The 22,638-nt window shown below is 50.9% G+C and overlaps 1 protein-coding gene across 1 annotated transcript in view; it reads right to left on the bottom strand.

The window, feature by feature from the left end:
- The window catches only part of LOC134342166 (protein cornichon homolog 2-like), a 43,793-nt gene that overhangs the window by 10,025 nt on the left and 11,130 nt on the right, over positions 1-22,638 (bottom strand). Inside the window, exon 3 of the mRNA XM_063040141.1 lies at positions 21,596-21,739. Within this exon, the coding sequence (XP_062896211.1) occupies positions 21,596-21,739 (144 nt within the window). The remainder of the gene's footprint in view (positions 1-21,595; positions 21,740-22,638) is intronic.

Raw genomic sequence — 22,638 nt, 5'->3', positions numbered from 1 at the left:
CACCAAACGGGCTTGATCCATTCCTGACGCTTTTAACATCGCTTATAGATGCTCCCGGGCCTCTTTGGCATCAATCGTGTGGAAATCCCCAAGCAATGGAGCCAAGCAGCCAATGACCAATCACCACTTTCCTCTAGCCGAGCATCACACAGCACGGAGGAGGCCAGCCGGCGCATCGAGCCTGCTCCACCGTCCCACCATGGCTGATTTATTACTGCTCTCAACCCCGTTCTGCCTGTACCAGTCGGACTGTTCAGCAATCTATCAACCTCCGCTTTAAATACACCCAAAAACTTGGCCTCCACAGACTCGCCATCCACTTGCTAAAGAAATTCCTCCTCATCACCGTTCTAATTGGATGTTCCTCTATTTTAAGGCTGTGTCCTCTGGTCCTGGACTCCCCCACTATAGGAAACATCCTGTGCACATCCACTCCATCTGTGTCCTCTGGTCCTAGACTCCCCCACTATAGGAAACATCCTCTCCACATCCACTCTATCTGTGTCCTCTGGTCCTAGACTCCCCCACTACAGGAAACATCCTCTCCACATCCACTCTATCTGTGCCCTCTGGTCCTAGACTCCCCCACTACAGGAAACATCCTCTCCACATCCACTCTATCTGTGTCCTATGGTCCTAGACTCCCCCACTATAGGAAACATCCTCTCCACATCCACTCTATCTGTGTCCTCTGGCCCTAGACTCCCACACTATAGGAAACATCCTCTCCACATCCACTCTATCTGTGTCCTCTGGTCCTAGACTCCCCCACTATAGGAAACATCCTCTCCACATCCACTCCATCTGTGTCCTCTGGCCCTAGACTCCCCCACCATAGGAAACATTCTCTCCACATCTGCTGTCTGGGCCTTTCAGTTTTCGATAGTTTTTTTGGCCCCCCATTTTTCCAGCGCCAGTGAGTCGAGACCCCAAGCTATCCGTCCAATGCCAGAACACCCTTTCTTAGAAAAAGGGCCAAAAACTGCTCACAATACACCAAGTGTGATCTGACCATTGCCAAGTGGATGACAACAAGGTCTTTCTTCCAGGTGAGCTCAAAGTCTTCCATGCTCACTTTGACCATAGGAATCTTCACAAACTCCCACAGCCCCGATGACCCTCCAATTTCGGTCTCTGAGAGCACCCTGGGGTGAACCCCACGGAAAGCATCCGGCCCAGAGCAGGAGCTGTGCTGATCAACTGGCTGGAGTGTTCACTGAGATCTCTACCCTCTCGCTTCGGCAGTCTGAGGCTCCCACCTGCTTCAAGCAGGCTTCAATTACACCAGCGCCGAAGAAGACCACGGTGACCTGCCTGAATGATTATCGTCCAGTTGCACCTACATCCACGGAGTTGAAGTGCTTAGAGAGGCTGGCGATGAAACATATCAGCTCCAGCCTGATAAGTGACTTAGATCCAATATGCCTACTGGCACAACAGATCTACAGCAGCTGCCATTACATTGGCTCTTCACTCAGCTCTGGAACATCTGGACAGCAAAGACGCATACTTCAGGACGTTCTTTATCAACTACAACCTGGCATTTCACACCATCATCCCCTCAAAACTAATCAGTAAGCTCCACGACCCTGGCCTCAATAGCTCCTTCCGAAATTCGATTCTGGATTTCCTCACTGGTAGACCCCAGTCAGCTGGGATTGGCAACAACGTCTCCTCCACGATCTCCACCAGCACAGCCGCACCACACGGCTGTGAGCTCAGCCCCCTGCTCTACTCACCTTGTTCTTATGACTGTGAGGCTAATCACAGCTCCAAAGCCATGTTCAAGTTTGCTGACAACACCACTGTCGTTGTCCGAATCAAAGGTGGTGATGAATCAGCACATGGGAGGGAGATTGAAAATCTGCCTGAGTGGTGTCGTAACAACGATCTTTTACTCAATGTCAGCGAGAGCAAGGAGCTGATTATCGACTTCAGGAGGAGGAAACCGGAGAACTTTAACCTCACTGGGGAATCAGAAGTGGAGGGTGTCAGCGACTCGAAATTCCTCAGCGTTACCATTTCAGACGGTCTGTCCCGGGCCCAACAATTATGAAGAAGCCAAGGCAGAGGCTCGACTTCCTTAGAAGTTTGTGAAGATTTGGCCTGACATCTATAACATTGACAATCTTCTATAGATGTGGGGTGGGGTGTATATTAACTGGCTGCATCACAGCCTGGTATGGAAACATCGATACCCTTGAATAGAAAATCCTACAAAAAGTAGTGGATACAGCCCAGTCCATCACAGGTAAAGCCCTCCCCACCAGTGAGCACATCTACATGAAACGCTGTCACAGGAAAGCAGCATCCATCATCTGGAACCCCCACCACACAAGTCATGCTCTCTTCTCACTGCTGCCATCAGGAAGGAGGTACAGGAGCCTCAGGACTCACACCACCAGGTTCAGGAACAGTTATTACCCCTCAACCATCAGGCTCCCGAACCAGTGAGGATAACCTCAACTCTGAACTGATTCCATCGGGAAGGAGGTGCAGGAGCCTCAGGACCCACACCACCAGGTTCAGGAACAGTTATTACCCCTCAACCATCAGGCTCCTGAACCAGTGAGGATAACCTCAACTCTGAACTGATTCCATCAGGAAGGAGGTACAGGAGCCTCAGGACCCACACCACCAGGTTCAGGAACAGTTATTACCCTCAACCATCAGGCTCCTGAACCAGTGAGGATAACTTCACTCAACTGCACTGAACTGTTCCCACAACCTATGGACTCACTTTCAAGGACTCTTCATCTCATGTTCTCGATATTTATTGCGTATTTATTTATTATTATCGTCTCCTTTCATATTTGGACAGTTTGTTGTAAATACAATCCTGGATCTCCTACCACAGTGGTGTCATCAACAAACTTGAATATGGTGTTGGAGCTGTAATGAGCGTCACAGTCAAAGCGAGTAGAGCCAGGGGGCCAAACACACATCCCTGAGGTGCTCCTGTGCCGATGGAGATTGTGGAGGAGAAGTTTTTACCAGTCTGAACTGACTGGGGTCTGCAAGTGAGGAAATTCAGGATCGACTTTGAAATCCGGACAGACTTCTGGAGGTGTGTAGTGGAGAGCGTATTGACTGGCTGCGTTACGGCCTGGTATGTGAACACCAGTGCCATTGAGTGCAAAATCTTTCAAAAGGCAGTGGATTCGGCCCAGTCCATCATGGGTAAAGCCCTCCCAAACATTGAAACATCGTCACAGGAAAGCAGCATCCGTCATCAGGAACCCCACCACCCAGGAAATGCTCTCTTCTCGCTGCTGTCATCAGGTTGAAGGTACAGGAGCCTCAGGTCCCACACCACCAGGTTCAGGAACAGTTATTACCCCTCAACCATCAGGCTCCTGAACCAGTGAGGATAACCTCAACTCTGAACTGATCCCATCGGGAAGGAGGTACAGGAGCCTCAGGACCCACACCACCAGGTTCAGGAACAGTTATTACCCCTCAACCATCAGGCTCCTGAACCAGTGAGGATAACCTCAACTCTGAACTGATTCCATCGGGAAGGAGGTACAGGAGCCTCAGGTCCCACACCACCAGGTTCAGGAACAGTTATTACCCTCAACCATCAGGCTCCTGAACCAGTGAGGATAACCTCAACTCTGAACTGATTCCATCGGGAAGGAGGTACGGGAGCCTCAGGTCCCACACCACCAGGTTCAGGAACAGTTATTACCCCTCAACCATCAGGGGATAACTACAGTCATCTATTGAGATGTCTCCACAGCCAATGATCTCACTTTAAGGACTCTTTATCTCATGTTCTCGTTATTTATTGCTGTTTATTTCTGTCTGCATTTGCACAGTTTGTTGTTCATTGATCCTGTTTACAGTTACTGTTCTATAGATTTGCTGAGTATTCCTGCAGGAAAAGCATCTCAGGGTTGTATGTACTCTGATAATAAACCTTGAACTTTGCACATTGGTTGTGTGTCCATTCTTATGCTGTGGTCTTTCAATGATTCTATTATTTTTTATTGGATTTCTGAGTATGCCCACAAGAAAATGTATCTCAGTGTTGTATATGGTGACATATATTCACTTCAATAATATACTTACTTTGAACTCATAAAGTGTCGGCATTACATCCTTGCTTTTATACTCTAGTCCTCCTGAAACGAATTAAACACCCGCCTTTTACACCAATCCCCTTTGACTCTCACCACCTTCGCATCAACACCCCAAAATTCTACCACACACCCACACGCTGCGACTTACAGGGACCGATGAACCCACAGACTCACTGGGGTGGGCAAGGAAACTGATACCACCGGGGGAATGGTCACCGAGTCCAGAGTGTTTGAGTGATAAGAGAAGACTGGACAAGCAGGGTCTGTCTTCCCTCGCGTGAAGGAGGCTGACGGGCCACCTTAAAGAGGTTTATAAAGTCCTGAGGGGCTCAGAGACTCATTCCACCGAGATACAGCACTAAGCATCATAGGAAGTCATTCCTGCCTGTGGCCATCAAACTTTACAACTCCTCCCTTGGAGGGTCAGACATCCTGAGTCAATAGGCTGGTCCTGGACTTATTTCATAATTTACTGGCATAATTTACATATTACTATTTAACTATTTATAGTTCTATTACTATTTAATATTTATGGTGCAACTGTAATGTAAAACAATTTCCCCTGGGATCAATAAGGTATGACTATGACTATGACTATAATCACAGTCCTTTCCCCAGGGTAGGGGAGCCTAAATGTAGCAGAGGGAGAGGGTGTGCTGACAGGCGACTGATCCCAGGTGCAGAGGGACAATGTGTGTCCGTAGAGACAGAAACAAGAATGTGTTCATAGGAATTTGGACCGAGTGACACCACGAGATGAATCATTCTCATAACGAGGACCCCGCCATACGTGCTAATCAGGAGCCTGCTTTAAATACTCACAGTGCAGGGAAAACCCATGCCAGTCAAAATCAATTTGACAAGATTAGACGGAAAGCACAAAGGCTTAATGACTCCAGATAAGACTTGACATAGTTAACAAATACAGGTGTTTAGATGTATGGGCCACATTTAAGGGGACCTGAGAGACAAACTATTCATGCACAGGCCAGCCGATGTGTGGAACGGGCCGCCAGAGCTGGGTACACTTACGACATTTAAAAGATATTTGGGCAGGTACAGGGATAGGAAACGTTTGGAGAAATGTGCAGGAGAGGAGAAGATGGCGGCGCGACGTAGCTCGCAGCACCCACTCCGGTGATGAATATCTGTTATTTGTCAAGTAGGATGCTCTGCACAATCCTGATTTGATGGAGACGGACGTGAGAGCACGGAGGAAAATCTGGTGAAACTTCTGAAATGCCTGTTTCGCTGCTGCTGCTACTGTGCGATCGAGAATCTCCGGAGGGGAAGGCCCCGAGTCCTCGGCTTTGCTTGTTGCTCGGCGGCCGGGCTGGTCGGAAGCTCGAAGTTTTTGGACGGACTCAGAGTCCGCTGCGGTCGGGTGCTTCCGATGGTGCTGCATCGGCAAGTTTGCGGTGTTTGGAGGTTCATGGCAGGGAGAGTTTCTCCCTTCTACCGTCTGCCTGAGATGATGAGGCTATCGGGACTTTGAGACTTTTTTTACCGTGCCCATGGTCTGCTCTTTATCAAATTACGGTATTGCTTTGCACTGTTGTAACTATATGTTATAATTATGTGGTTTTTTGTCAGTTTTAGTCTTGGTTTGTCCTGTGTTTCTTGTGATATCTTTCTGGAGGAACATTGTATCATTTTTTAATCCATGCATTTCTAAATGACAATAAACGAGGACTGAGTGTCCTCATAATCTAAGCTAAAAAAAAAGAGGCAAGTGAGAGCAGTTCAGAGGTCACCTTGGTCAGCACAGAGGAGATGGACTGAAGAGCCGATTCCAGTGCTGTCACTGACCACTTTCAATCATGAATCTTTGTTTCAGATGCCGGATTTTGAGTACCCCAGCTGGGATTCAAACTCATGCCCCTGAATCCGAGGTTCAGAAGTCAGGTTGCCCCCCACACCAGTGTAGGCTTTGGGTATCATGTGGGTGCAACCTCGAAGGAAAACCGAGGAGAGGGAATTTAGAAACAAGAAAGATCTGCTGACGCTGGAAATCTGGGCACACGCCCAAAATGCCGGAGGAACTCAGCGGGCCGGGCCGCATCTACGGAAAAAAGTACAGTCGGCATCTCGGCCCGAAACGACAACTATACTTTTTTTTCCCATTGATGCTGCCTGGCCTGCTGAGTTCCTCCAGCATTTTGTGCATGTTGGGAGGAAGTTCTGGGGCTTGCTGAAGGAACTGCTGTGAGCCGTGAGATTAAATCCGGGAACAAATGGAAAGCCAGAAGGCCAGAAGTGATAGTACTCAGGTCATTCCCTCTGATCACAATTCCCAAATTCCCTTTAAACTCTCCGAAGAGCATAAAATATGGGAGAGGAATTAGGCCATTCAATCCATTGATTCCGCTCTGCCATTCCATCAAGGCTGATTTACTTTCACTCCCAACACCACTCTCCTGCTTTCTAGAAAATAGAAAATACAAAAATCTGAATTGCACAGGGACTTCGGAGTCCTTGTGAAGGATTCCCTAAGGGTTCATTTGCAGGTTGAGCCTGTGGTGAGGAAGGTAAATGAGATGTTAGCATTAATTTCGAGAGGACTAGTACATGAAACCAAGGGTGTAATGTTGAGGCTTTATAAAGCACTGGTGAGGCCTGACTTGGGAGTATTGTGAGCAATTTTGGGCCTCTTATCTGTGCTGAAACTGGAGAGGGTAAAAAGGAGGTTCACAAAAAAGTTTCTAGGATTGAATGGCTTGTCACATGAAGAGCATTTGATGGCTCTGAGTCTGTATTCACTAGAATTCAGAAGAATGAGGGGTGACCTCTTTGGAACCTATCAAATGGTGAAAGGTTTTGATGAAGTGAATATGGAGAGGATGTTTCCTATAGTGGGGGAGTCTAGGACCAGAGGACACAGATAGAGTGGATGTGGAGAGGATGTTTCCTATAGTGGGGGAGTCTAGGACCAGAGGACACAGATAGAGTGGATGTGGAGAGGATGTTTCCTATAGTGGGGGAGTCTAGGACCAGAGAACACAGATAGAGTGGATGTGGAGAGGATGTTTCCTATAGTGGGGGAGTCTAGGACCAGAGGACACAGATAGAGTGGATGTGGAGAGGATGTTTCCTATAGTGGGGGAGTCTAGGACCAGAGAACACAGATAGAGTGGATGTGGAGAGGATGTTTCCTATAGTGGGGGAGTCTAGGACCAGAGGACACAGATAGAGTGGATGTGGAGAGGATGTTTCCTATAGTGGGGGAGTCTAGGACCAGAGGACACAGATAGAGTGGATGTGGAGAGGATGTTTCCTATAGTGGGGGAGTCTAGGACCAGAGGACACAGATAGAGTGGATGTGGAGAGGATGTTTCCTATAGTGGGGGAGTCTAGGACCAGAGGACACAGATAGAGTGGATGTGGAGAGGATGTTTCCTATAGTGGGGGAGTCTAGGACCAGAGGACACAGATAGAGTGGATGTGGAGAGGATGTTTCCTATAGTGGGGGAGTCTAGGACCAGAGGACACAGATAGAGTGGATGTGGAGAGGATGTTTCCTATAGTGGGGGAGTCTAGGACCAGAGGACACAGATAGAGTGGATGTGGAGAGGATGTTTCCTATAGTGGGGGAGTCTAGGACCAGAGGACACAGATAGAGTGGATGTGGAGAGGATGTTTCCTATAGTGGGGGAGTCTAGGACCAGAGGACACAGATAGAGTGGATGTGGAGAGGATGTTTCCTATAGTGGGGGAGTCTAGGACCAGAGGACACAGATAGAGTGGATGTGGAGAGGATGTTTCCTATAGTGGGGGAGTCTAGGACCAGAGGACACAGATAGAGTGGTTGTGGAGAGGATGTTTCCTATAGTGGGGGAGTCTAGGACCAGAGGACACAGATAGAGTGGATGTGGAGAGGATGTTTCCTATAGTGGGGGAGTCTAGGACCAGAGGACACAGATAGAGTGGATGTGGAGAGGATGTTTCCTATAGTGGGGGAGTCTAGGACCAGAGGACACAGATAGAGTGGATGTGGAGAGGATGTTTCCTATGGTGGGGGAGTCTAGGACCAGAGGACACAGATAGAGTGGATGTGGAGAGGATGTTTCCTATCGTGGGGGAGTCTAGGACCAGAGGGCACAGATAGAGTGGATGTGGAGAGGATGTTTCCTATAGTGGGGGAGTCTAGGACCAGAGGACACAGATAGAGTGGATGTGGAGAGGATGTTTCCTATGGTGGGGGAGTCTAGGACCAGAGGACACAGATAGAGTGGACATGGAGAGGAAGTTTCCTATAGTGGGGGAGTCTAGGACCAGAGGACACAGCCTCAGAATAAAGGAGCATCCTTTTAGAATGGAGATGAGGAGGAATTTTTCTTTAGCCAGAGGGTGATGAATCTGTGGAATTTGTCGCCACAGGTGGCTGAGGAGGCCAGTTATTGGGTATATTTAAGGCAGAGGTTAATAGATCCTTGACTGGTCTGGGCATGATGGGATACGGGGAGAAGACAGGAAATTGGAGCTGAGAGGGAAAATGGATCAGCCATGACGAAATGGCGGAGCATACTCGATGGGCCGAATGGCCGTATGGTCTTCGCCCTGTAACCTTTGTCGCACTGACTAATCAAGAACCTATCAACTCACTCTGGGAAATACACGATTTGACTGAATGAGGTCCAAATAAAACTTGCATTTAATAGCAGCCAACAATCTGGAATATTTGTCAATCCACCTGCACTGGGCTCCCCGGGGCACAGGACTGTCGTAGATCTGGCTGGGAAGCACTCCGGAAGCTGCTCCTTGGATAGAGGAGCCCTGAGTGACGCAGGAGGCCCGGAGGCATGGTTGCCGTGGGAGGAGAGAGTGAGGGCCCCTGGGGATTGTGTCAGGGATTCGCGGGAAAGAGGAGTTTTGGGGGAAGAAGGAGGGGTGGATAGAGAACGGGAGCATTCTGGTCGTCCCACTGTCGGAAGGATGTCGGGGCTTTGGAGAAGGTGCTGAGGAGGTTTAGCAGGGTGCTGTCCGGTTTAGAGGGCATGAGAGGCTGGATAAACTTGGGTTGTTTTCCCTGGAGTGCCAGAGGCTGAGGGGAGATCTGATAGAGGTCTATAAGATTATGAGAGGCACAGACAGAGTAGACAGGGAGTATCTGTTTCTCAGGGTTGAAATGTCTAATTCCATTTCAGGTCAGAGCAGGTAATTTCAAACGAGATGTAAGGGGCAAGTTTTTTTACACTGAGAGCGGTAGATGCCTGCACTGCACTGGCGGGAATGGTGGTAGAGGCAGATTCATTAGGGGGCATCATCATCATAACTTGTCACACCAGACAGCCAGCCGCTCTCGTGTTGTTTGGTTGACGTTGAGCTGGTCAGTGTCAGGTAAATCAGGTGAGAGTGGGCAGTTCCGCAGACGTGTTCAATGTTCTGCACCCTTTCGCCACACTCACAGGATTGGCTGGTCTTTAAACCCCACTTCACCACATTGTCTCCCGTCCTACAAACTCCCGCTCTCGCCCTGTTGAGAGCGCACCACTTCCGTCTGTCAAGCGGTGCCCTGTCTGGTGACATTTCTGTGGGGTCTTGCACTGTATTGTTTGGTGGGGTTCTGGCTTCTGTTTGCTGCCAGAGGTCAATCCTGTATGTTTGGGGGGATGTTCCGTGCGATAGTTCCTCCACTGTAGCAAAGCTTTTCCTCAAGTTTAGGCGGTTGGGAACTGGCACATGATGGTGTAGTGGGTGCTGTGGATCCGAGTTCTGTTTACCTTTTTCAATTTTTGTTCTGTTGTGTCTTCGGATCTCTAGGGGAGCAATGCCTGCAAGTCTGTAAATGACGTTAAAGGATTAGAGGCATTAAAGAGACGTTTAGATAAGCAAATGGATGTGAGGGGAATGGAGGGATATGGACATTGTGTGCGTAGAAGAAATAAGTTTAGTTGGCAATTTGATTACTAATTTAATTGGTTCAGCCCAGAATTCTGGCTGAAGGGTTTGCTCCTATGTTGTATGGGTACTGTGTAAAATGTCTCAGGCACATTTATCCCACCGGGGTGTCTAAGACCTTTACACAGTACTGTATTTGTCGACGTGGAGCGGAGAGCGAGTTTGTAAATCTGACGGGAGTAAAGGATGTTGGGAATGGTGAGGGTGGAGCACCATGGGAGGGGTGTGGGATAGGGAGCAGAGGAGTGTCAGGGGTGGGTACAGACACACCCAGCCCTGAGACACCAGGCAAGGCCATTTGATCCCAAACAATTGGTTTATTGATCATTACAGAATGTCTCTCTGGTGCTTCCCGCTCCCTCCCCTCTCCCTTCCCCTTTTCCCAACCATGATTCCCCTCTCCCTGCCCCCTTCCCACTCTCAGTCCACAACAGAGACCCAGATCAGAATCAGGTTTATTATCACTCACATGTGTCAGGAAATTTGTTCTTTGTTTGCAGCAGCAGTACAGTGTAATGCATAAAATTACTATAGCACTGTGCAGTACATGGAATTACTGAGTCTTAGGCACCCAGGCGACCCAATGAAAACCAAGGCTCGTGCACAGAACATTACTGTTTACAACATACATATTGATTAAATAATAATAGACTCTTGTCATAAATGCAAATACCCCTGTGTGCTGATTAATAAAGCACTCTTTCATTAGGTTCACTTACATCTGTAATCAATATCTGTTCCCTGCATTACCATGAAATATCGTCTGTGTACACTTGCTAATGAGGTGACACCATTCTGGGTCAGAAGGAGATCTGCTTATGTAACCAGCCCTTGTTTGCACATTCTTGCGGCAGACAGCGAGACTGTGGGTAGGGATGGTGGGGGAGGAGCGTGCCTGAGGGTGCCCATGGGTGGTGGGGCACTCAAACATCACCAATACCTGGCCCTGGCCCAACCAGGTCGATGCTAGGGCCAAGAAATTTCACCTCCTCGGCAGGCTGAGGAACCTCAACATGCTCCTCGACGGCCCTCAACAATCTTTACCACAGCAATCACCCCGTCCAACACGCCACACCTTGCTACGGCAACAGCTCTGCCCAAAACTGGCCAAGTTTGTGGACGAAGCGAAGAGAGGTGTAAGGCCGGTGGCACTGAGGGAGTAGATAAGGCTGCAGAAGGACTTGGACAGATCAGGAGAATGGGCAAGGAAATGGCAGATGGAATACAGTGTCGGGAAGTGTATGGTCATGCACTTTGGTAGGAGAAATAAAAGCAGAGAATGCTTTCTAAATGGGGAGAAAATTCAAAACTCTGATGTGCAAAGGGACTTGGGAGTCCTTGTGCAGGATTCCTGAAAGGTTAACTTGCAGGTAGAGTCGGTGGTGAGGAAGGCAAATCTGATAGCAGCATTCATTTCGAGAGGACGAGAATACAAAAGGAAGGATGTGATTTTCAGGCTGCACAAGGCACAGGTGAGGTCTCACTTGACTATTATGAACAGTTTTTGAGCTCCTTTATCTGACAAAGTATGTGCTGACATTGCAAGGGATTGGCAGAGATTCACAGTAATGATTCTGGGATGGAAAATGTCAGCATACAAGAAGAAAGAGATGCAATCGAATTCAAAATTATCAAATGTTGAAAGGCCAAGGGAGAGAAGGTGTGAACAGGGTTCCAATAGTGCGGGAGTCTAGGACCAGAGGGCACAGAGAGTGGATGTGGAGAGGATGCTTCCTACAGTGGAGGAGTCTAAGACCAGAGGACACACATAGAGTGGATACGAAGAGGATTATTCCTGTAGAGAGGGAGTCTAGGACCAGAGGGCACAGATAGAGTGGATGTGGAGAGGATGTTTCCTATAGTGGGGAGTCTAGGAGCAGAGACGCAGATAGAGTGGATGTGGAGAGGATATTTCCTATGGTGGGGGAGTCTAACACCAGAAGGCACAGACAGAGTAGATGTGGAGAGGATGTTTCCTAGAGTGGCGGAGTCTACGACCAGAGGACACATATAGAATGGATGTGGAGAGGATGTTTCCTATAATGGGGGAGTCTAGGACCAGAGGACACACATAGAGTGGATACGAAGAGGATTTTTCCTGTAGAGAGGGAGTCTAGGACCAGAGGGCACAGATAGAGTGGATGTGGAGAGGATGTTTCCTACAGTGGGGGTGTCTAGGACCAGAAGGTACAGACAGAGTGGATGTGGAGAGGATGTTTCCTATAGTGGGGGAGTCCAGGACCAGAGGACACAGATAGAGTGGATGTGGAGAGGATGTTTCCTATACTTGGGGAGTCTAGGACCAGAGGACACAGATAGAGTGGATGTGGAGAGAATGTTTCCTATAGTGGGGAGTCTAGGAGCAGAGAAGCAGATAGATTGGATGTGGAGAGGATATTTCCTATGGTGGGGGAGTCTAGGACCAGAGGGCACAGATAGAGTGGATGTGAAGAGTATGTTTCCTATAGTGGGGGAGTCTAACACCAGAAGGCACAGACAGAGTAGATGTGGAGAGGATGTTTCCTATAGTGGGGGAGTCTACGACCAGAGGACACAGATAGAATGGATGTGGAGAGGATGTTTCCTATAATGGGGGAGTCTAGGACCAGAGGACACACATAGAGTGGATGTGGAGAGGATGTTTCCTATAGTGGGGGAGTCTAGGACCAGGGGACACAGATAGAGTGGATGTGGAGAGGATGTTTACTGTAGTGGGGGAGTCTACGACCAGAGGACACAGATAGAGTGGATCTGGAGAGGATGTTTCCTATAGTGAGGGAGTCCAGAACCAGAGGACACAGATAGAGTGGATGTGGAGAGTATGTTTCCTATAGTGGGGGAGTCTAGGACCAGGGGACACAGATAGAGTGGATGTGGAGAGGATGTTTACTGTAGTGGGGGAGTCTAGGACCAGAGGACACAGATAAAGTGGACGTGGAGAGGATGTTTCCTATAGTGGGGGAGTCCAGGACCAGAGGACACAGATAGCGTGGATGTGGAGAGGATGTTTCCTATACTTGGGGAGTCTAGGACCAGGGGACACAGATAGAGTGGATGTGGAGAGGATGTTTACTGTAGTGGGGGAGTCTAGGACCAGAGGACACAGATAAAGTGGACGTGGAGAGGATGTTTCCTATAGTGGGGGAGTCCAGGACCAGAGGACACAGATAGCGTGGATGTGGAGAGGATGTTTCCTATACTTGGGGAGTCTAGGACCAGGGGACACAGATAGAGTGGATGTGGAGAGGATGTTTCCTATAGTGGGTGAGTCTAGGACCAGAGGATACAGATAGAGTGGATGTGGAGAATACGTTTCCAAAAGTGGAGGACTCTAGGACCAGGGGACACAGTTAGCTTGGATGTGGTGAGCATTTTTATTGCCGAGGGGAAGTTCCTGAATTCTCATTCAAGGGGTTAGGGGATTCATTATGCGGAATGAGACAGTGACGGGGAGAGTGTCCATGGGGATTTAGTGTCTGCGGTGAGTCAGTGACAGGGAGAGTGTCCGTGGGGATTCAATGTGTGGGGTGAGTCAGTGACGGGGAGAGTGTCAGTGGGGATTCAGTGTGTGGGGTGAGGCGGTGACAGGGAGAGTGTCCGTGGGGATTCAGTGTGTGGGGTGAGTCAGTGACGGGGAGAGTGTCAGTGGGGATTCAGTGTGTGGGGTGAGGCGGTGACGGAGAGAGTGTCCGTGGGGATTCAGTGTGTGGGGTGAGGCGGTGACGGGGAGAGTGTCCGTGGGGATTCAGTGTGTGGGGTGAGTCAGTGACGGGGAGAGTGTCCGTGGGGATTCAATGTGTGGGGTGAGTCAGTGACGGGGAGAGTGTCCGTGGGGATTCAGTGTGTGAGGTGAGGCGGTGACGGGGAGAGTGTCCGTGGGGATTCAGTGTGTGGGGTGAGTCAGTGACAGGGAGAGTGTCCGTGGGGATTCAGTGTGTGGGGTGAGGCGGTGACGGGGAGAGTGTCCGTGGGGATTCAGTGTGTGGGGTGAGGCGGTGACGGGGAGAGTGTCCGTGGGGATTCAATGTGTGGGGTGAGTCAGTGACAGGGAGAGTGTCCGTGGGGATTCAGTGTGTGGGGTGAGTCAGTGACGGGGAGAGTGTCCGTGGGGATTCAGTGTGTGGGGTGAGTCAGTGACAGGGAGAGTGTCCGTGGGGATTCAGTGTGTGGGGTGAGGCGGTGACGGGGAGAGTGTCCGTGGGGATTCAGTGTGTGGGGTGAGGCGGTGACGGGGAGAGTGTCCGTGGGGATTCAGTGTGTGGGGTGAGTCAGTGACGGGGAGAGTGTCCGTGGGGATTCAGTGTGTGGGGTGAGGCGGTGACGGGGAGAGTGTCCGTGGGGATTCAGTGTGTGGGGTGAGTCAGTGACAGGGAGAGTGTCTGTGGGGATTCAATGTGTGGGGTGAGTCAGTGACGGGGAGAGTGTCCGTGGGGATTCAGTGTGTGGGGTGAGGCGGTGACGGAGAGAGTGTCCGTGGGGATTCAGCGTGTGGGGTGAATGAGTGACAGGGAGAGTGTCCGTGGGGATTCAGTGTGTGGGGTGAGTCAGTGACGGGGAGAGTGTCCGTGGGGATTCAGTGTGTGGGGTGAGTCAGTGACGGGGAGAGTGTCCGTGGGGATTCAGTGTGTGGGGTGAGTCAGTGACGGAGAGAGTGTCCGTGGGGATTCAATGTGTGGGGTGAGTCAGTGACGGGGAGAGTGTCCGTGGGGATTCAGCGTGTGGGGTGAATGAGTGACAGGGAGAGTGTCCGTGGGGATTCAGTGTGTGGGGTGAGTCAGTGACAGGGAGAGTGTCCGTGGGGATTCAGTGTGTGGGGTGAGGCGGTGACGGAGAGAGTGTCCGTGGGGATTCAGTGTGTGGGGTGAGTCAGTGACGGGGAGAGTGTCCGTGGGGATTCAGTGTGTGGGGTGAGGCGGTGACGGAGAGAGTGTCCGTGGGGATTCAGCGTGTGGGGTGAATGAGTGACAGGGAGAGTGTCCGTGGGGATTCAGTGTGTGGGGTGAGTCAGTGACGGAGAGAGTGTCCGTGGGGATTCAGCGTGTGGGGTGAATGAGTGACAAGGAGAGTGTCCGTGGGGATTCAGTGTGTGGGGTGAGTCAGTGACGGGGAGAGTGTCCGTGGGGATTCAGCGTGTGGGGTGAATGAGTGACAGGGAGAGTGTCCGTGGGGATTCAGTGTGTGGGGTGAGTCAGTGACGGGGAGAGTGTCCGTGGGGATTCCGTGTGTGGGGTGAGTCAGTGACAGGGAGAGTGTCCGTGGGGATTCAGTGTGTGGGGTGAGTCAGTGACGGGGAGAGTGTCCGTGGGGATTCAGTGTGTGGGGTGAGGCGGTGACGGGGAGAGTGTCCGTGGGGATTCAGTGTGTGGGGTGAGGCGGTGATGGAGAGAGTGTCCGTGGGGATTCAATGTGTGGGGTGAGTCAGTGACAGGGAGAGTGTCCGTGGGGATTCAATGTGTGGGGTGAGTCAGTGACAGGGAGAGTGTCCGTGGGGATTCAGTGTGTGGGGTGAGGCGGTGACGGAGAGAGTGTCCGTGGGGATTCAGTGTGTGGGGTGAGGCGGTGACGGAGAGAGTGTCCGTGGGGATTCAATGTGTGGGGTGAGTCAGTGACAGGGAGAGTGTCCGTGGGGATTCAATGTGTGGGGTGAGTCAGTGACAGGGAGAGTGTCCGTGGGGATTCAGTGTGTGGGGTGAGTCAGTGACGGGGAGAGTGTCCGTGGGGATTCAGTGTGTGGGGTGAGTCAGTGACAGGGAGAGTGTCCGTGGGGATTCAGTGTGTGGGGTGAGGCGGTGACGGAGAGAGTGTCCGTGGGGATTCAGTGTGTGGGGTGAGTCAGTGACAGGGAGAGTGTCCGTGGGGATTCAGTGTGTGGGGTGAGTCAGTGACGGGGAGAGTGTCCGTGGGGATTCAGTGTGTGGGGTGAGGCGGTGACGGAGAGAGTGTCCGTGGGGATTCAGTGTGTGGGGTGAATGAGTGACAGGGAGAGTGTCCGTGGGGATTCAGTGTGTGGGGTGAGGCGGTGACGGAGAGAGTGTCCGTGGGGATTCAGTGTGTGGGGTGAATGAGTGACAGGGAGAGTGTCCGTGGGGATTCAGTGTGTGGGGTGAGTCAGTGACGGGGAGAGTGTCCGTGGGGATTCAGTGTGTGGGGTGAGTCAGTGACGGGGAGAGTGTCCGTGGGGATTCAGTGTGTGGGGTGAATGAGTGACAGGGAGAGTGTCCGTGGGGATTCAGTGTGTGGGGTGAGTCAGTGACGGGGAGAGTGTCCGTGGGGATTCACCGTGTGGGGTGAATGAGTGACAGGGAGAGTGTCCGTGGGGATTCAGTGTGTGGGGTGAGGCGGTGACGGGGAGAGTGTCCGTGGGGATTCAGCGTGTGGGGTGAATGAGTGACAGGGAGAGTGTCCGTGGGGATTCAGTGTGTGGGGTGAGTCAGTGACGGGGAGAGTGTCCGTGGGGATTCAGTGTGTGGGGTGAGTCAGTGACGGGGAGAGTGTCCGTGGGGATTCAGTGTGTGGGGTGAGTCAGTGACGGGGAGAGTGTCCGTGGGGATTCAGCGTGTGGGGTGAATGAGTGACAGGGAGAGTGTCCGTGGGGATTCAGCGTGTGGGGTGAGTCAGTGACGGGGAGAGTGTCCGTGGGGATTCAGCGTGTGGGGTGAATGAGTGACAGGGAGAGTGTCCGTGGGGATTCAGTGTGTGGGGTGAATGAGTGACAGGGAGAGTGTCCGTGGGGATTCAGCGTGTGGGGTGAGTCAGTGACGGGGAGAGTGTCTGTCGGCGAATTCAGATCGAGATTTTTCTGGCAGACACAGCATTAGTGTTCAGCGAAGCTGTCTCCCAATCAACGCCAGGTCTCACCGACATACGGTCGGCCACTCTGGGAGCTCCGGTCCAGGTATATGAACTGCAACAGGCTCGCAGGTGAAGTGTCACCTCACCTGGAAGGACGGTTTGGGGCCCTGAATGGTGGTGAGGGAGGAGGTGTAGGGGCAGGTGTAGCACTTGTTCTGCTTGCAAGGGTAAGCGCCGGGAAAGAGATCCGTGAGCGGGACGAGTGGACAAGGAAGTCGTGTGGGGAACGATCCCTGCGGAAAGCAGGAAGTGGGGTCAAGGGGAAGATGTGTATCGGCTGTGGGAGGGGATTCAGTGGGTGGGGAGAGTCTCAGAAAAGGACGGTGTCGGTGTCTGTGGGAAAGGGCTCGGCATGTGGGGAGAGTCAGTTGGAGTGATTGAGTTTGTGAGACACTCCTCATGAAATCCTGCTGAAGGGTCTCGGCCCGAAACGTCTACTGTACTTTTTTCCCATAGATGCTGCCTGACCTGCTGAATTCCTGCAGCATTTTGTGTGTGTTGCTTCTAACATTATCCAAATTACAATCTGCTCATTTCACGGGAAATTTCTCCCAGGGATACAAAAACTCATTTGCTTAAGAAAGGGTGAAATGACTTGTGATCGCAGTTCAGCAGAGTATAATGCTCAGTATTTCAGCAGGGACAGTTTGAACGTCACCGTTGGCCGATCTCCTGCAAACTGCACCACCCAGCTGTGCCTGTGTTGGGGCTGTCTCAGTAATCTCTCCACCCATGGGAGGATTCCACACCAGCTCCCTCATCCACCACTCAGACTGGTGCTCTCCCGCACAACAACCCCCCCACGCCCCGTGATTCACCACACTACAACACCTGCTCCCCCTCGGGGGGCACAGACACTGAATATCAAACAATACCACACAATACAGGCCCTTCGGCCTACAAGGTCGTGCTGACCTCTTAACCTTCTCTCAGATCAATCTAACCCCTCCCTGCCACATAACCCTCCATTTTTCTATCATCCATGTCCCTGTCTAAGAGTCTCTTAAACGTCCCTAATGTATCTGTCTCTACCCCCACCCCTGGCAGGACGTTCCACACACCCACCACTTACCCCCGATCACCTTAAATGTCCCTAATGTATCTGTTTCTACCCCCACCCCTGGCAGGACGTTCCACACACCCACCACTTACCCCCCATCACCTTAAATGTCCCTAATGTATCTGTCTCTACACCACCCCTGGCAGGACATCCCACACACCCACCACTTACCCCCCATCACCTTAAATATCCCTAATGTATCTGTCTCTACACCACCCCTGGCAGGACGTTCCACACACCCACCACTTACCCCCGATCACCTTAAATGTCCTAATGTATCTGTCTCTACACCACCCCTGGCAGGACGTCCCACACACCCACCACTTACCTCCCATCACCTTAAATGTCCCTAATGTATCTGTCTCTACACCACCCCTGGCAGGACGTCCCACACACCCACCACTTACCCCCGATCACCTTAAATGTCCCTAATGTATCTGTCTCTACACCACCCCTGGCAGGACATTCCACACACCCACTATTCTCTGGGGAAAAAACATACATCTGACATCTCCGACCCCCATACTTTCCTCCAATCACCTCAAAATTCTGCCCCCTCTTATTAGCCATTTCTGCCCTTTGAAAAGATCTCTTGCTGTCCACTCGGTCTGTGCTTTGTATCATCTTTTACACCTCTAAAAATCACCTCTAATCCTCCTTCACTCCAAAGAGAAAAAAAATTCAAGCTTGCTCAACCTACCCTCATAAAACACCCTCTCTAATCCAGGCAGCATCCTGGTAAATCTCCTCTGCACCCTCTCTAATCCAGGCAGCATCCTGGTGAATCTCCTCTGCACCCTCTCTGATCCAGGCAGCATCCTGGTAAATCTCCTCTGCACCCTCTCTAATCCAGGCAGCAACCTGGTGAATCTCCTCTGCACCCTCTCTAATCCAGGCAGCATCCTGGTGAATCTCCTCTGCACCCTCTCTAATCCAGGCAGCATCCTGGTGAATCTCCTCTGCACCCTCTCTGATCCAGGCAGCATCCTGGTAAATCTCCTCTGCACCCTCTCTAATCCAGGCAGCATCCTGGTGAATCTCCTCTGCACCCTCTCTGATCCAGGCAGCATCCTGGTAAATCTCCTCTGCACCCTCTCTAATCCAGGCAGCAACCTGGTGAATCTCCTCTGCACCCTCTCTAATCCAGGCAGCATCCTGGTGAATCTCCTCTGCACCCTCTCTAATCCAGGCAGCATCCTGATAAATCTCCTCTGCACCCTCTCTAATCCAGGCAGCAACCTGGTAAATCTCCTCTGCACCCTCTCTAATCCAGACAGCATCCTGGTAAATCTCATCTGCGCCCTCCCTAATCCAGGCAGCATCCTGGTAAATCTCCTCTGCACCCTCTCTAATCCAGGCAGCATCCTGGTGAATCTCCTCTGCATCCTCTCTCCTCTTCACCCTCTCTAATCCAGCCAGCATCCTGGTGAATCTCCTCTGCACCCTCTCTAATCCAGGCAGCGTCCTGGTAAATCTGCTCTGCACCCTCTCTAATCCAGGCAGCATCCTGGTGAATCTCCTCTGCACCCTCTCTAATCCAGGCAGCGTCCTGCTAAATCTCCTCTGCACCCTCTCTAATCCAGACAGCATCCTGGTAAATCTCCTCTGCACCCTCTCTAATCCAGACAGCATCCCGGTAAATCTCCTCTGCACCCTCTCTAATCCAGGCAGCATCCTGGTAAATCTCCTCTGCACCCTCTCTAATCCAGGCAGCATCCTGGTAAATCTCTTCTGCACCCTCTCTAATCCAGACAGCATCCCGGTGAATCTCCTCTGCATCCTCTCTCCTCTGCACCCTCTCTAATCCAGACAGCATCCCGGTGAATCTCCTCTGCACCCTCTCTAAAATTTCCACATTCTTCCCATAATAAAGAAACCAGAAATGAATGCAGACGAAATGTGGTCTCAGCACAGTTTTATCGATCTGCAACATTACCTCGCAGACAGACTGACATTCTGAATTTCAAAGTTGAAAGTAAATGTCATTAACAGTATATGTAGTGGTTCGCACAACACTATTGCTGGTACCAGTGGTGGCGGGGTGGTCAGAGTTCAATTCCAAGCTGGTCTGTACACTCTCCCCGTGAAATGTGTGCGTTTCCTCCCACAGTCCAAAAAGTTCAAAGTTCAAAATAAAATTTACGATCAGAGTACGTACTTGTCACCACATACACCCCTGAGATTTGTTTTCCTGCAGACATACTCAGCAAATCTATAGAACAGGAACTGTAAATAGGATCAATGAAAGATCAACCAGAGTGTGGAAGGCATCGAACTGTGTACATGCAAAAATAAATAAATAGCAATGAATAAGGAGAGCATGAAATAACAGGATAGAAGAGTCCTTATAGTGAGACCATCAGCTGTGGAAACATCTCAATAGAGGAGTGTAGTTATCCTCTTCTGTTTAAGAGCCTCAGGTCCCACACCACCGGGTTCAGGAACAGTTATTACCCCTCAACCATCAGGCTCCTGAACCAGTGAGGATAACCTCAACTCTGAACTGATTCCATCGGGAAGGAGGTACAGGAACCTCAGGTCCCACACCACCAGGCTCAGGAACAGTTATTACCCCTCAACCATCAGGCTCCTGAACCAGAGGGGATAACTTCACTCAACCTTGGTTGAGGGTAATAACTGTTCCTGAACCTGGTGGTGTGGGACCTGAGGCTCCTGTACCTCCTTCCTGATGTGAGCAGTGGCAGAAGAGAGCATATCCTGGGTGGTGGGGTCCCTGATGATGGATGTCGCTTTCCTGTGACAATGTTTCATTTAGATGTGCTCAATGGTGGGGAGGATTTTTCCTGTGATGGACTGGGCAGAATCCACTACCTTCTGTGGGATTTTCCACTCAAAGGTGCACACACACATACTCTCGCGCACACAGACAGACTGACAGTCACAGACACACACACACACACACACACACACACACACACACACACACACACATACACACACACAGACAGACACACACACATACACACAGACACACACAAAATAACACACACACACATACACACAGACACACACACACACACACAGACACACACACAGACACACACACACACACTCACACACACAAACACAGACACAGACACACAGAGACACACACACATACTCTCGCGCACACAGACACACTCACACACACACACGCACACAGACACACACACTCACACACACAAACAGAGACACACACACAGACACAGAGACAGACAGACACACACACAGACACAGAGACAGACAGACACACACACACACACTCACATACACACACACACACACAGACACACGCACACACACACAGACACAGAGACAGACACACACACACGCACACACACACAGAGACAGACACACACAGACACAGAGACAGACATACACACACGCACACACACACACAGACAGACAGACACACACACACACAGACACACACACTCACACACACACAGACACAGAGACAGACACACACACACACACACACACACACACAGAGACAGACACACACACACACACTCACACACACACAGACACAGAGACAGACAGACAGACACACACACACACACAGACACACACACACACACTCACACACACACACAGACACACAGGACAGACACACACACACACACACACACACACACACAGCAGAGACCGTGTGGCCTGTTTCTGACTCTGCGTTGCGTGAGGCCAGGTCGCCACTCACCTGTACAGGTAATAGAAGAAGGAGATGAGATAGAAGGAGAGCTTGCACCATGACTCCTTCTGGTAGTAATTGAGGATCTCGGCACTCATGACCGAGGCGGGGTCGTACAGCAGCTCCGAGCCGTCTGCGGGCCGGTGGAAGTACCTGTGGAGACACGAGGGGCGGCTGGGTTACCGACAGACACAACGTGGCAATGCCTGCTCTCTACACAGAGGGCATGCCGAGATTCCCCTGGGGGGCAGTGCACTGGCCCCACAGTGTTCCACGATTCATGGGGAGACCATTCGACCCGTCCGGTCTATGATATCCGCTTGGCACTTGGCATTTGGATGGCCTCCCTGCAGAGTGTACCCCTCCTGTGGGCAATTAACCTGAGAAACCCGCACATCAGCGGGATGTGGGAGGAAACCCGGGAGACTGGGGTGATGGTGGGCGGGGATTGAACCTCGGGTCCCTGGCACAGCAAGGCTGCTCTCCTACCTACTGCATCACTGTGCCAAGGAAAAAGGGAACAGCAGACGTCTATTGCCCCAAGACAGATCCATCTGTCCACATTCCCTTTGGGACCCCTCAGGGGTCTGTGTGTGTGTGTCTGTGTGTGTAATAATCGTATGTTAATTTGAAAATGTGTATTGGTGGTGAATCTGATTGCCACAGACTAAGTCACTGGGTGTATTTAAAGTGGAGCTGGATACATTCCTCATTAGTCAGGGCATCAATGGGGAGAAGGCAGGGGAAAGGGGTTGAGAGGGATAATAAATCGGCCATGATGGAATGGCGCAGCAGACTCGATGGGCTGAATGGCCTTATTCTGCTCCTGAATCTAATGATCCTATGAATTCCTGATTATTGTAGTGTTTTGCTGTTTAAATACACTTTTGCACAGTACTGCAGTAATTTTAGGTATTGCACTGTTCTGCTGCAGCAAAAGGAAAACAAATTTAATGACATACGTGAGCGATGATAACCCGAATTTTTGATCAGATCAGAGGGAACATGTCCGTGTGCAGTCTACACAGATGCCCCCTTCTCCTGAGAGCAAT

The sequence above is a fragment of the Mobula hypostoma genome, unplaced genomic scaffold (genome assembly GCF_963921235.1).
Source record: "Mobula hypostoma unplaced genomic scaffold, sMobHyp1.1 scaffold_189, whole genome shotgun sequence".
Taxonomy (NCBI): domain Eukaryota; kingdom Metazoa; phylum Chordata; class Chondrichthyes; order Myliobatiformes; family Myliobatidae; genus Mobula; species Mobula hypostoma.
Note: the sequence above shows the minus strand (reverse complement) of the source record. Positions and strands in the feature narration are given on the sequence as shown.